Raw genomic sequence first — 15,464 nt, forward strand, 5'->3', positions numbered from 1 at the left:
TTTCATTTCGTAACGTTTCTGATCCTTTCACGCGTATTCGCAGGAACGTAAGGAAGAAGAAACTGTGCAAAGTTCAAGTATATTACAGCAATTCTCGTACGTAACGTCTGAAACGAAGATAAAATCAAGTATATTACGAATAGGTTCGAACTCGATTGGAAAATTTTGAAACCCTCGCGAATACTTTGAAGATACGAAACGATATGTTTGGTCGTGCTAGCTCATCGGCTATTTTCAAAAGAGTCTGCATACGATAGATCGTTTTCCTTTTCAAATCTGTTATATTTAAACTCCTATTATCTAGTCACGGGGTAACACTAAAATCAGAAAATCAACAAATAGTACTTCGAACTTTTGCGTATCAAATAAAATTCTTATATTTTATGTAAACAAAATTTTTAATACTTCGAGAGAAACTTTAGGATAAAGTTCAGGCAAAAGATCACGTACAGCAACAAGGAATTTTTTATACTCTTCTTAAACCTAAGTAACTTGTACATTTTATTTTATTTTAGAGCTAAACGTGTACTTATGTTCTCTCTTGTGGCTTTCGTATAACGAACCTGCTAATTGATCTATTTTATAGCAGACAATTTTACTTTTCCTTTTGTTTTAGCTACCATCGTTTTGACTTCGTTCATTTTCGCGTTCAGCTAAATCATTTTGACAAAAATGATTAACAATTGCTTGCACGAAATAAATTATAAGATCCAGTAACGAGTTTCAACATAGTTCGCCTTAAAACAGCATGGATGGATTCAAGAAACGAATACCATCGCCAATTACGTGAATTTGAGCAATAATCGGTAGTTAAGTTAAACGAGAGATATACCTAACAATAATCTCATACAACGGTATGTACATAGTTATTAAATTTTACGTGTCGGCAGAAACGCGTAGGAAGGTATAAATCCATTTCTTTAACGTCAGGCTTAGAAAGTTCTACAACCACGAAGATAAAATCGGTACCAAGGAACACAGAAGCAGTCAGGATCGTTTACAATTTATTACCCAGCGTAGCTTTCGTTCTTTAGCCAGCTGGATAGCATAGAAATTTCGAAACAAATGATCCATCGCCGTGAGACGATGCTTCTTCGACTTCGCGTTAAGTGGCTTGTAACATCGCGTCTTCGGCCATAGTGTTTCCTCACGACTGAAGAAAGTGAAAGACTAATCAGTTTTATGGTTACTTATTACAAGAACAATGTCGTGAAAATACATATTTTGATCGAACGGATATTTCACGGAACGAGGACGAGAAGAGTTTATTGGTTATTCAACAAACCATAAAGGCGAATCTTACAATTACGCAATTAATTATTATGTGGACTGAGTATGTTTATGTAAATTCGTGTCTCTTGTGGAGATAATTAAAGAAACAGAATTTAAATAAAGATTTGTATCGTCGACTAAATATTGTAGTAAATATTTTATTCTAGCTATTTTATATATCTTTGTATGTTATACGTATTCTGGATATTTGTTGTGCTTCAAAGTTTTCTATAAATGCACAAATTAACTTCGCCGTAGTTAAAATTATTCTCCTTTCTTCTTTTTTTTTTTTTTGAAACTCTTAAAAAACGAGAACAAAATATTTAAATTTTATAATAGATATGTCTGTAAAAAAGTATTACAACAATATCATAAAATAATTCCCCCCCTTTTTTTTATTGAATCAAATATTTTGAGAAACAAGAAAGAAGGATCGAAAGAATTTAGTGTATCGATTATCCCATCACAGATGAAATATTTGAATCAATAAAAAGATTCATTTAATGCATACACACACACACGCGCGCGCGCGTTGAAATTTGTTTGTTGCTCATTTGCATACAACTAATTGCTTTCGCAAGTGCAGATACAATTTCCATTCGTTGTCGAGAAGTTAGAATCTCCGAGTTAACGAGTTAACAACAGAATCTTCAAGGCAAAACGAAGGATCTTTAAGTGGGTTGAGGCTGAGGAATCTCATCTTCTTATATACATACATAGTTGCATCACGGAACGCATCAATCATTTCGACCGCATATGTCTCTTGCCACGAAGTAGTATGATCTGAAACTCGTCTATGTTAACATTTCTACCGATATTAAAATGAGGTTATTTTTTCGAAGGTTGTCCTTTGGATAAGGAAAGCGGAAACCTTTTATAAATTATGTTGTTTTCTAACCTGTAGAAGATTTAAACAGAAATTTTGAAAGAAGTACTTTCTTACAAAAGTCGTAAATCTATGACTAAAATTATAAGATTCTAGAAAAATAATGCAAAATTTTCGATATTTCATTATACTTGGAATATACTTAAACTGAAAATAAAAAAAAGTTTCCAAAATATTATACCATAATTTTCAGTTTTCACGGTATAGATTTCACTTGAATATTAGTTTCCTTCGGGAAAGGATTACAGCTCTTTACCTATCAGAAAAAACATATACCAGAGAATTGCATAATCTGTATAATAAAGTTATGTATTAATCATTTCTTTCGTAAAAATTAATAAATTATTACTTTTTCATAGACGATGTTCCTTACATCTGGACATCTGGACGTCTCTGCGACTTCAAAGGCTGCGAGAATCGTCGTGATCTTGAACCCAAAGCCCTCTATGGTTGGTTCTGGTCAGCCAACAGAAAGAAGATGGCGCCAACAAATCAAATCCCCGAAGGTTGGTCCTTCAATCCATGGTCTCAAACTGGACACAAGAAGGTCAGACAACCGGACAACGCTGAATTCGACATAAATGGCACCAGTGAGTCTTGCATGTCCATCCTAAACAACGTTTACAAGGATGGAATCAGCTGGCACGACGTGGCTTGCTATCACCAGAAACCATTCGTCTGCGAGGACTCCGAAGAACTTTTGAGCTACGTGGCCAGTACCAATCCCAACATCCGCGTTTAAAGGCCTCGTGAATGAATAATTCGCGTCATCAGCACCTGTTTTATCCGTTTCTCTTGCAGCTTAGACGAAACACGAGTTAAAACAAAAAGGAAACAAATGAAAAATAATCGTTGAACATTTTATTCTATATTATTTATGTGAATTAGCTCCCTATCAGCATTAAAGCATTACCTTTCATTTGGACTGCAAAAAAATGGAATATTTTACATCGAATATACAATTTATATAAATTTAATTCTTTAGATCACAAAGTTTCATATACATATAAATGCTTATATAAATTTAGATATCGTCGAGGAACTGTGATCAGGATTTTTCAAAGGCACTTAATTATTTCTTGCAATGTAATACAAAAGTTGTTACACTAATTATATATACATGTTATACATGTATTAAAAATATTTATTAAGCGTTCATGAATATTATTAAAATGTGTCTCGTCGCTGCACTTTTCCTGCACTCATTTTTCAAAAGAAATCAATTATATTTTACGTTTTGTTTAATTTGTAATTACAGTATCAGTTAATTAATGATGTAAACATATTTATTAATAGACATTTGGCAGACAGACTCTGTACATTTATGAATAAACTTTATTTGTAGGTATTTATAAAATGCTATTTATTTACCAAATCTTACATATACATAACATAATTTACTCATTTTCTATTGCAATAACATTGGTTTCAGATTGATCATATTTTCCCTCACTTTCTTCTGCACTAGAGACAGAATCATTTTTTTTCTTTCTTTGTTTAGCTCTAAGTTTATTAAGCTTTAATTTAATTCCAGATTTACGTTTTCGAGGTAAAGATGTAGGATCTGTAAATAAAATATTGTAGTATAAAATTATATACACAAAGAAATATTAATACTTACGATCTTCGGGTATATTCATTTGTTTTCTTAAAACAGCTCGAACTTGTCTGTTAATAATTTCTCTACACTGTGCATCAAAACCTACTGGTAACCAGCCTCTTTTTTCGTGGCACCTAATTCCAGGTAAAGGATCTGGTAACTTTGCTAACATTTCTTGTATTTCATCTACTAGAACATCGCAATACTGAAAGAAATTTTGTACTTGAAGTATAGAACCATAAAAATTTGTAATAATCAGAAAATTGTAATAAACCTGATAAAACATTTGCTTCGAGGGAGGTACTATTCCTTCTCGATAGATATACACATCTTCGCTTAAATCTTGTTCCTTTTTAGGACTTTGCTCTCGACTAGAAATCACACTTTGTACAATTGTTTTCTGTTTTGCAGCTGATGTTGATTTGTATGGTAATGTATACTCTGAGTAATTTCTTTTACATTTTACAGTAGATCCTAAACCATCTGAATAAAACAAAGTAAGTAAGGCAATTTTTCAGTGTGAATATTATATTAATAACAGCAATACTTAAGATACCTACGCATAGATTTTAATCTGTAATCTAAAGTTTGGTATTTTCTAGCAGAAATATCTTTCCTTGGATCATACCCCAGTTTTACCCACATAATTTTCCATGGACCAGTTACAAAATAATATGCGACTGCTGGTAGTAAAATTTTCAATCGTTCAGAAGAAAATTTAGTTTTATATATTATTGCGTTCTTCGACCAAATTGGTCGTTCCTCAAAAATTTGACGGATTTGTTCAAAGTGTATACTCTGAATGAATTTAACTTTCATGGCAGTTTCTATGCCTGTTGGCGGTTTAGAAGGAACTTCTGATGTTGAAAAATAAATGAAATTCGAAAATCCTATCTTTCTCTTTCGACACTTTCCTATTATATTTTCCGGATACGAATTAATTTCTGTCTTTGGTACATATTGCTGTACCGTATCCATTCTGCTAAACGCAGCTGGTGGCAAGAAGTAAGGTACGTCATTCTTTAACCAAGAATAATGTGGTATATTACTGGGATAAATCTTGTGGTATATACATTCTAACTTTTTCGGATTTTCCTTACTTTGTGTCATAGGTAAATACTGAAAGTCACAAAGACCTGAAAAATATTGTATTCTTTAACTCTATTTCCGATATATGAAAAAAGTAACATAAATTTTATTTTATCCATTTTAAACAATACATACTTGTAAATCTAAATTCTGTGTCAACTCGACCTAAGATTTGTAATTTTGGCAATGTATAATCCTTATCTTCAGAAAGATCTTCATATTTATTTCGATCAAACGTTGGTGGTATATCCTTTTTGTTCTTTGATATATTTACTTCATTTGTATTTAGTGATTGATCCCGTAAATCCGCGTTATTTTCAGAATACACTCTATGAGAAGGACCAGGAACAGGATTATTGGGAGTATTAAAGCTGCAACTTTGTACTCGATCGATTAATTCAGTCATAAGTTGTTCTTGTTGATCTTTATTGTCTCTAGTCTGTGGTAAATTCACTTTATCCACATTATTTTCAGTATTTTCATTGTCACCGATCGAAGAATCACTTACAATCACAGTACTTCTTGATGATTTCCTTTGTTGTTTTGCTTCAGCTTCTTCTGCTTTCTTTACTCTAGATTTTTTAATTCTAATTCTAAGCAGGAAACCATTAGTATTATGTCTATCGCCACAAGTCGGTTTACAAAAAATATCATCAGGTCTGAATCTTAACTCCAACCGTCGATTTGGTGTATTTACTGCCTATTAACACACATACAATTAATTAGAGGGATTGTTAATTATTAGTTTTATAAATATTACTATCGTATAATCCTTATGAGAAAATAATATAATACCGTAGAAATGCTTTGAATGCCACCTAGTGTTTCTACAGCTTTATCTGGATTAATAACATTTCCAGGATATTTAACACAGATAAACTTTTTGTCAAACCTATGGCCTCCAGGAAGAACTGGTCCCACATATTCATTTTCTTGGCAATTATCTACATTGTTCTGGTTATCTTCTGTCTATATAATTTAAATATATTTAAAAGTATATTAAATATTTATTAATATAAAAGTAGAACAAAAGTAAATATAAAATGTTAATTTAGTCTTACATTGTCATCGTTACTAGCTTCTGGAATGTCACTATAGGAATCATCACTATCAATTTCTTTTTGATAATCTTCAATCTTAATATCTTCATCTTTCCCATCCTGTACTTCTAAGTTCTCATTACTAACATCACTTGATGTACTCATTGTTGCTTTTTTTGTATTATTATCCTCAAATCATAAAACTTACAAATAATATCATGTCAAAACATGTAATCACAATAATATTATAATAATATGTAATATAATATAGGTTAGATTTAATCAACGTATTGTTTTGAGGTTAAAAATCTTACTGAACACATGAATACTGAAAACAAGGTTACACAAGTTGTTTAATTACAGGTTCATAAACTTTGAAATCTATAAAATACAAAAATATATATTTTATGTAACTTAATTTGAATAATAATATTTTTATATTTTAATTGTATATATACTCGTATAATATAAATTTGCAATTCATTTAATAAAATAAATATTCATAATAAAGTTAAATAAAATTAAAAAATATCGTATCTTATAATATACATATATTAAACATTTCATTCATTCCATTTATAAAATTAAACTTTTGAGCTTAAAATAAAATTTTATTGCCTTGTATAAATTTATTTCAAGATTCGTTAAAAAAACAATAATATTATTAAGAAAAGTATATTAGAAAAATATGTAAAGAAAATAAGTAAAAAAATTATTGTAGAACATCAACTACTAACATTCTATTTATTAATGCTCAACCTTGCCACACAGTTATAAATAATTTAATACAATTAAGAATTGTAAATACAAATACAAATAAAATGCTCATTTACATCCTTTCATTTATCCTTCCTAAACAACTTTAAAATATTGCGCAGACTACATATGTTTATGTATATTAACTACTATTATGTAGTAAATATTACACCAAAATTAAAATTAAAAAATAAATGATATACTCAATAAAATATACTCAAATAATTACAATTATATATATATTTTTACAATTTTTACAATTTTATAATTATTTAATTTCCACAAATCGAAACTTTTGAATATCAGTAGATATAGTTAATTTCCTTAAGAATCAAAACATTTTGATGACGACTACGTCAAGTTAAAGACACCGATTTGATTGATGATCGAAAAGTACCGATTCCTGTGACAAAACGGTTGATTTCATCCGGATGACATTGCGACGACATCCAACAACGAACGCATAGGCGGCGATAATTCCTCGATAATAGCTCGATAACGTCCCATGGAATTTCATCAGAGCAGTGCAGCGACGGCGGCGTTCGACGACGCTGCGACCATCAACACGCCAAAAATCGCTTCGCCTTTCTACCGACACAACATGACTTCCGATAAACAAAGTGCCGGCTCTAATTGCTGTCGAATATGTCACGAAGGTACAATATTGACAATTTTCTTTCTTTCCTATTTTTCCTCCTCTTCTTCATTCACTTTTAAGTATATTGATCCATCGATCCTGCACGATCTTTGTTTCCTCGATCTGTTTAGGATTCAGTGGTTTGAATTTGAAACTGAGATGCTAAGAAGAAAGTGTTGTGGTTTCATGATTTGGACAACGTGATTGAAGATTGCTTATGATATTTTTTTATGATTTCTTTTATATAAGTGTAATGTATCAGTATGTCCTAATATACTCCAGGCTTAAATGATAAATTTGTAATCCAGGGGAAGAGTTCATTGAAGATTTAGAAACGAAGTGTTAAGATCGTATAATTTAAGCAGGGACTATTTTTGTGATTTAAATAGTAAGTTTGAAAGTGGATTACGTACGAAATGTTTTCAGAACCTAGTTAGTTTCAAGATGTAGTTTACGCAAGGTAATAACCCAAGGTATTCTTGGCAAGTGAACTAATATTTTTTGAGGTAATATAAATAAGGTATAGAAGTGTGTGTTGAAACTTGATAAGTTTTTGTTAGAAATAGCAAATGATTTCGATATGATTCTAAGTGTGATTTCATATTGTCTTTAAATATTAATTCTGCCAATATTTAAACTGGTAACCTTATAAGGACGGGTGATACATATCGATAAAAAATATGTATATTAAAATAAATATGTTAAAATGAAAAAAGTGGAATATGCCTATATTTGTGGAATGTGCCTAAAAAAGAGAAACATACATATATATGTATGTATAGTAGTGATTCAGTTTCGTGATTAATGGGAGTATTTGAAAGCGTTAACGTATCCTCTATGACAATATTTCCGATTTTATCGTTATTTTTATTTTACGTCTCTTACATCTAGTCCTATGAATTTTATTAATAATAATTGATTGTTTATATTTTGGTGATTATGTATGTTGCATATATTTTTGTTAATATTCCGAGTACCTGAAATCTTGATATCGATCATAGATTCGATACTACCACAAAGAATTCAGTGACGTCTCGAAATGTTCTCTGAGTCACAGTCTGTGGCAGGTACTACGTTTTTTGATGAAACGATAAGCATAGATTACGTGTAAACTTTAACATGTAAGCCTTATAGTGCACGCAACATATAATACAAAACTATACATATATAGGTATGCATATACGTGCATATCTGTATACATACATGTATCTACTTACATATTTATATGCAGGAATAGATACATGTAAATATTTTGTTGTAATGTAAGACAATGCGCAATTTACGTGATAATGTGTATTACTTATTAATTTATTTACATGTTTGATTATTATTGATCATTGATTATTGACTGCTGATTATTAATTATTAAAAGTGGTGGAACATGGTTCGTGTCGGTGTGATGGCCAAACGAATATAAAATTTAAACAAAAGTAAAAATCATAAAAAGCAATTATTAAAATATTCTTTCATTGATGGCAAATGTTAATTCATGTGCATGGTTAATTCTTATCTTATACGTAATTGTAATACCTATATAAATAGTATACGAGCAGAAGCCGCACGATAAGATTAACAAACATAGAATTACCTTGATATAAAGATTAATACATATTTTATAAATCGAATTTTTGAGCAGATTTTCCAATCAAACACTTTTCATAATACATAAGCATTAAGACGAAATCTCGAAACAGTATCGTCAAAATTAATTTTTGCAATACTCACTAAACGGTTTTCTACGGGTCAGAATAAATGATGTAGAAATGATGGGACTATGTTATATCTGATGACTGGAGCGGATGTGGTTAAATATCTCAGCTGAGAACCGCCATTTTTCGCTTTCTATTTATCGGCATACGAGATCTAAAAGTATCGTTGAGGAACGGCACCTTCTGTTTCGATTAGTTTCTTCTGTTTCTTTTTTTATTTCGGTGTCATTGCATCTAATACCGTCATAAATGCATTAATACTATTACAACGTTACAAAATGCGGTTCTCCTCTATTAAATGAAACAAAATTGTTTCATAGATGAAAGTTCGGAAGAATTGATAGATCCTTGCAAATGTTCCGGTACATTGGGCCTAATCCATGCTTCTTGTTTGGAAAAATGGTTGTCCATGTCGAACACCGATCGTTGTGAGATTTGTAACCTGTCATTCGAGATACAGAGGAACTATAAACCGTTATTACAGGTGAGTTTTTAGACATTTCTCTTAAAATAATTTTCTTGTATATACACTTGAATTACATGCTCACGTTACTTTGATAAAGAATTAAAGAAAGATTTGAATTCGTTGGTTCGATTATAATTTGGCTAACTTTAATCGTTACTAAAAATTACTATAGTCTTTCAGACAATGGTGGAGAACTAGAAACAGATACGGACCACAAGGTATAACTGGCGATATAGTGTGTCTGATACTGTTAACTCCACTTTGTATCGCGGCAACATACTTCTGCGCAATTGGCGCATCCGCTTATACCAAGCTTGGTTTTTGGGAGGGAACAGGCTTGACTGCCCTTTGTAGCGTACTGGTAGCCACTTATTGCTTGTGGTTGATTGTCACTATCAGGTATGGCTTATGATCATCATACGAAAAATTTATTTGTTGCATTATTATTAAAATATAGCTACTAATTTATTTGATACGAAATAGTGTAGAAAATCTACCTCTTGCTTTATATCTCGAATCAAGGTTTTCAATACATTATTGATAAAATAAATCGTGTATCTTTTGTTTATAATATCATATCTTAGTCACTTTTCATAAAGACACAGCGATAAATATAGCAAATTAGCTGATTATACATTGTATAATTCATCATCGATAATCACTAAAAATGATCGATGGCTCACGATCATCTATGTATATTTGTTATTCAACAAAAAATTAATTTCTATCAATTAATGTAAACTCTACTCTTCTTAAATCTTTCCGGATGTTGGAAATTTTTGCTTTTAGGTTTCATTATAGGTCGTGGCAACAATGGCGCACAAGAAATCAAGACGTTAAGTTAATAGTAAAGCACAAGCCCGAAACATGTACCATCGAATTCTCAAATCCTTTGGAAGATGAATTTAAGATTTAAAAGCATCCAATAATTTTGATAAACAATTTACAATTCATAAATTTCATTGAAATTGTTAAAACTACCGAAATTACTATCTGTATATTGTCATATTCGCGTCTTAATTTGCCATTATAAGAATCTTATCTTCCTATACTTTTAAAGTGATTTGCTTTCCGATCATTTGAAATATGTACATTGATACGGTATGGTGGGAGTACAGTCTGCTCAAATCTGTACAACAATACAAGTTTATGTAATATCGTGCTATTAAATAATTTAAAGCTCAGATGTATTTAACATTGCGAATGCGTCAATATTGTGAATCGATACTGTGTGATATTAATAAGCGTTCAAATAATGAAGTACCTGAGCCGAGAGATAAATTAGTTTAATCGATAACTCTGTTAATTTTATGAATAATTAGTTATGCGTTTTTCAAAATTTAACAATTAAACGGTAATGTTCCCTCAAAATTTTTAAACGTTCATATATGATTAATATTATTTAATCATTGTTTTTATGTGATATTAATGTACTTACTTATCATCTCGTGTCTTCGAAGGAGAAAATACTGATCTGTGTTTTCAGTCTTTTTTACCTTGTATTGAGATTATTTAATTAATTTAATGCAATGCTATATACCATTTTTAATAAATTATTTGTATACGCCTCCAGTATTAAAACGAGTGATATTTAAATTAGAACGTACTTATTAAAGAAGTATGTGGGCGAATTTTGTATATTTATAAATGTATTTTCATAAAAATGAAACGGTGTATGAACTAATGCACAAGATTTTAGTACGTGCACTTTTTGTAACAAGATATTCGATGTATATAACGATACATTTAAAACGATAAGAGACTTTTGTACTGCGTTTGAAACAGTATTTCTTCTTACCATTTAATTGTGATAAGAATATCAGTAAACAGTAAAGATAAATTTGTCAAAAACATCGAAAAGGAATACGGCGTCAGTTGTAATTATTTTTTGTAATTTATTTACAATAATATCTGAATAATATGAAATTTGTAAATAATAAAATGTGTTTAACTATGTCAATTATGCGTTTGATATATGCAGTTGACCCTCATGGAAAAATATAAGTAAAACATTTAATGTTAAACAGAGTAGTTATGGATTTTTATTTGACATTGATATTATCATGAAACAATTATGACACTGGAACAATCTAGGAGAATCCTAGCGTTCTAATCAAATGTGATATTAGACTAATCACTGAACAAAGAATTTAGTGTATATAAATTGGTAAAAATAGAAATAGATCGGATAAACTGTTACAATAAATACAGATTTTTTTTAATTGAATTAGAGAAAAACTGTGATATGAATTATACTATTAAGATAAGAAATATATCTGTTTATATCATTTAATAATTTCATCAACTGTAATTAAATTATTCATGAAAATTGTTAGAACATTTCCGACAATTTAGTCAGTTAACAGGCAAACAATCGTTAAAAAACTATAGTAAGCTTTTCTGCGATCAACTTTTAAGCTTCTAAGAAGCTTGTATAAATCATAGACACAGTTTATGGACAAGTGTAATGACAAGCATAGCAGCAATATATAGGAAATATTTTTTGGAATATTTATAATGATGGCGTGTTAAAAATTTTTTTAAAACACCGATAAACATGAAAGCGAAGATAACAATCAGATGCTTATAAAAATATTTGACAATATCTTTAAACTTTTTAAATTTAATTCACTGTTGTATCTCTTTTACTATAGATATAAATAAATGTATTATTGCATGTGTATAATATATCATAATTTTTTAAATGTTGTTTCTCGAATATGAAATATTTGACATGAATTATGTTAGCAATTTTATATATTTAACATGCCTCCGCAATAGGACTTAATATTAAAACATTGCCAGTCCAATTTATGCCAATTTTAGAAGGACAGTATGAATATTTCTCTGACATTAAATGCAAGGCAATATTTTATGAATGTACTTCCTAAAATTTGCATACGAATATTCGTCTTCACGATCGAATATCAAGGTCAAGGAAACTACTAAATAATTTAAATAAATGTACTTGAATATATGTAAAACGATCGTGCGATCTTCAAAGAAAAAGATCTGCAGAAATTTGTAAATAGCTATAGTATACATTTAAAAAAATATTACACAACTAAAAATTTATATCCTAAAAAATGTTTAGAATGATTTTTAAAAGCGAAACTATTATTTTCTTGTGGTAATAAAATATGCAAAAATTGAAATCTGAATTCTACTTTTATTTTTCCTGTTAGAGTCCAAATGATTCATTATTTCCACTTAATTTACCCAATATTTATCCAAATATTCAATTGTACTTTTTGAACCATCTAAAATTCTTCTAACTGCTTTCATGCAATATAATCGCAGTCAACTGTCTTGCTTCTTTTATCCTTTTAAAATCTCATTCGTTAGTGCACTATTAACAGTCAAGTAACGAGACAATTCATCAGGCGACGTCATATGTCCTTGACTAAATGACGAAGGTTGCTCGTTACTTGTCAATGAGACGTCAATAATCAAGTTGTGCATTAAAGATAAATGAACTTATGTTATGTTTGAAAAGAAAGTTCTATGAGACATTTCCGCTCGTTAAACGTTAATCGAAACTTCTCATAGGATGACATTTTCATTGGTTCTTTCCTCGTCGATATTCGTCGAAGAAACAACTTATTTAATTGAATTGCTCCAATATCTATCGTTTGTCAATCGTATAAAAGTAAACTATACTAAAAACTCATATTGAGTCGTATCATAATACATATATTATAATTAAAATAATCTATACAATTTCAGGGCAATGTGACCGAAAAAAAGAAGGCGAACAAGAGTGAAAGAAGTGAAGGAAAGCGAACGACAGGCTAGTATTAAAACGTTTTTCAGGGGAGTGATTCGTTGTCACGGAGATGATGCATGTCATTGGAAAACGGGCGTGGTTACCTAAACGGCTTACCTTGTAAGAATTATACATGAATGTATGAGAGCTAAGCAGCTGTATGAGTGGGTATCTAAATAATTTAATCGATATCACAACTATCACTGACAGTTTTTAGTATATATGCTCGAATGCTTTTATTATTTTCGTCGAAGAAACAGGGGAAGAGTGGTTGATTATACCTTCGAGCTTATTTGAATAACGAATAATGCAGACACACGGGAGTAATCGCCCACTACGAATCAAGTAGTAATTTCTTGGTAATAGCTCTTGCTAGAGACGTTTACGAAACTAGGATTTATGATCGCTGTTTAAACTTTTCACGTTACGAGAAGAATTATTGGTTTACTATCAAGAGAGAAGAACCTAATTTTTTTGGAAGTTTCTATCGGTCGATAGGATCACTTTCTCTTTAAAATAAAAACATATAATGTTATTGGTACGAATTATTGTCTTGAATATGAGCAATCTTTGTTAGTAAAGATAACAAAATTTTAATGAATAAAAGGATCGTAAATATATAGGTAATTCCATTCCATATTAATGAAAGTAAACTTTCTGCGAAAGCCGCAATGGGATTATTTTTGAAAAATTTTCAAGGATGATGCAACATCAGGCAATCAAGCAATATAATACAACAATTGAAAATGTGAATTGATTGACTCCTGGCTCTTAATTGATCCACCTATACATTGTTCCCAAGCAATTATTTTTGCAAGAACATAACCTCCATTCTTTTATCTTTTTATTTTTTTCACTTTTCTTCACTTTAATTTCTAAAGTATAATGATCATGTATACATACTTTTGATAATCTAAAGAATATCTCCTAACACTTGTCTTTCACACCTTTAAGAAATCAATTTATCATTAGTTGAAAATTGTTTTCTGTAGTGTGTGTGCCTGTTAATGTTACACGACTTTCGTTTAAAAGAATTTTTCATACAAACAGTTGACGAGTTATTTATGATGGCTAGGATAGGTGAATTACCCTGTACATTATCAGATAGACATAGATGATGATAATAAAATAATATATCTGCAGTAGAGTATATTTTCACACGGTGACTAGTGATATTAATCGAATATAATGTATGTTCGTATATGTTGATATTGCGCACATCTAATAGTCATTCTAGAAACTTAATCGATTGCAAACGTACCGGAGAAATAAATTCTAATATATCTGTTTAAACAACTGTAGAATTTAAAGTCTTAGTATCGTTTTAAATATCATCTCCAAAGTACGAGAAAGTTTCCTTCATTTTTATAACACACTGTTTTGCACTTTTCACAGAATCAGTTTTACCATAATTTATAAAATAAACCTAACACGTGATTATTTATTTAATTTAGTAGTTTCCAAAAACAAGCTTTTCATTTTTGATATATATTGTAAGACACGAAGAAAGTGAATTATAGGTAACGAAGAAACACGGACGCCGACAGTAGTCATGCAGTAGAAATACACCGCATAAGGCAGACAACAAATAGTACGTATGTATACATGAAATACACATGTAATGTGTGACTGTTAAAAGTTTTCAGTCGCAATGTACGTATGTTTATTAGTTTGAAAATAAGGACCTATTTGTACAAATATAGTATATAAACTTACATACGTAACGATGTTAAATCATTTAACAATAAGAAAAATTTTGTACACATCACGTGTATCAAACTAATAACATTTTATTTCTTTCAACAAACTTTTCTTCGATTCTTTGCAATTCATTTCCTCTAGAAACGAGAAATCAACAATGATTCTTTCATATTTTCCTTGGAATTAAGAAATTTTTTAATAATAAAAGACCACGATTGCATTTTAAAAATGCCACACAGAACATAGCGAGATTAAATCGAGATAATTACGTGATTAGGTTAGACGTTATCTTCGTTATATTTGAATTTTTATGTAACATACGGTAAATACTTTTAAATTAATCCTGCTGTAGCCTCCGAATTCTGTATGTTTCAACTTTTACTTTCAACCGAGAGAAGGATTATTAATATTTAAAAAAAAATTATCGACATACGATTGAAATGAGAAATCATGCGTGGCAAATATCTTACAGGACACTTAGATTCAGTCTCATAGGTCATCGGTTAAGAAGAATCCTACTATATTTTAAAGACCCTTTAAAA

At 30.1% G+C, this 15,464-nt stretch overlaps 3 protein-coding genes and 1 long non-coding RNA gene across 4 annotated transcripts in view; 2 read left to right on the forward strand and 2 right to left on the reverse strand.

Annotated features, from left to right (window-relative positions):
• Positions 1–3,506, forward strand: part of LOC126864054 (uncharacterized) — a 17,893-nt gene extending 14,387 nt beyond the window's left edge. The window contains exon 4 of the mRNA XM_050614983.1: positions 2,518–3,506. Within this exon, the coding sequence (XP_050470940.1) occupies positions 2,518–2,900 (383 nt within the window). The 3' untranslated portion in view covers positions 2,901–3,506. The remainder of the gene's footprint in view (positions 1–2,517) is intronic.
• LOC126864084 (uncharacterized) lies at positions 1,415–2,508 on the reverse strand. The gene is made up of 2 exons (XR_007689063.1): positions 2,340–2,508; positions 1,415–2,055 (listed from the first exon to the last, which is right to left on the reverse strand). It is a non-coding gene; the product is annotated as an uncharacterized LOC126864084 (long non-coding RNA).
• LOC126864015 (general transcription factor 3C polypeptide 5) lies at positions 3,476–6,199 on the reverse strand. Its single transcript, XM_050614906.1, has 7 exons — positions 5,909–6,199; positions 5,643–5,816; positions 4,983–5,547; positions 4,319–4,894; positions 4,033–4,241; positions 3,780–3,963; positions 3,476–3,722 (listed from the first exon to the last, which is right to left on the reverse strand). Exons 1-7 carry the CDS (start codon positions 6,050–6,052, stop codon positions 3,556–3,558), a joined length of 2,019 nt encoding a protein of 672 aa, XP_050470863.1. The 5' UTR covers positions 6,053–6,199; the 3' UTR covers positions 3,476–3,555.
• A 165-nt stretch (positions 6,200–6,364) lies between these two features.
• On the forward strand, positions 6,365–11,415 carry LOC126864056 (E3 ubiquitin-protein ligase MARCHF3-like). The gene is made up of 4 exons (XM_050614987.1): positions 6,365–7,299; positions 9,310–9,473; positions 9,628–9,854; positions 10,245–11,415. The coding sequence occupies exons 1-4, from the start codon at positions 7,149–7,151 to the stop codon at positions 10,369–10,371; spliced, it is 669 nt and encodes a 222-aa protein (XP_050470944.1). The 5' UTR covers positions 6,365–7,148; the 3' UTR covers positions 10,372–11,415.
• Positions 11,416–15,464: the final 4,049 nt, after the last annotated feature.

This window comes from Bombus huntii, chromosome 3 (genome assembly GCF_024542735.1).
Source record: "Bombus huntii isolate Logan2020A chromosome 3, iyBomHunt1.1, whole genome shotgun sequence".
Lineage (NCBI taxonomy): Eukaryota > Metazoa > Arthropoda > Insecta > Hymenoptera > Apidae > Bombus > Bombus huntii.

Excerpts from the sequence above, each read along its gene's own strand:
- LOC126864015 (XM_050614906.1), bottom strand. The coding sequence starts at position 6,052 with ATGAGTACATCAAGTGATGTTAGTAATGAGAACTTAGAAGTACAGGAT. Across the intron at positions 4,242-4,318 it reads TTACAGATTAAAATCTATGC|ATGGTTTAGGATCTACTGTA; the intron begins GTAGGTATCTTA and ends TGTTTTATTCAG. Across the intron at positions 3,723-3,779 it reads AATGAATATACCCGAAGATC|ATCCTACATCTTTACCTCGA; the intron begins GTAAGTATTAAT and ends TTTTATTTACAG.
- LOC126864056 (XM_050614987.1), top strand. The coding sequence starts at position 7,149 with ATGGAATTTCATCAGAGCAGTGCAGCGACGGCGGCGTTCGACGACGCT. Across the intron at positions 7,300-9,309 it reads CTGTCGAATATGTCACGAAG|ATGAAAGTTCGGAAGAATTG; the intron begins GTACAATATTGA and ends ATTGTTTCATAG. Across the intron at positions 9,474-9,627 it reads ACTATAAACCGTTATTACAG|TCTTTCAGACAATGGTGGAG; the intron begins GTGAGTTTTTAG and ends AAATTACTATAG.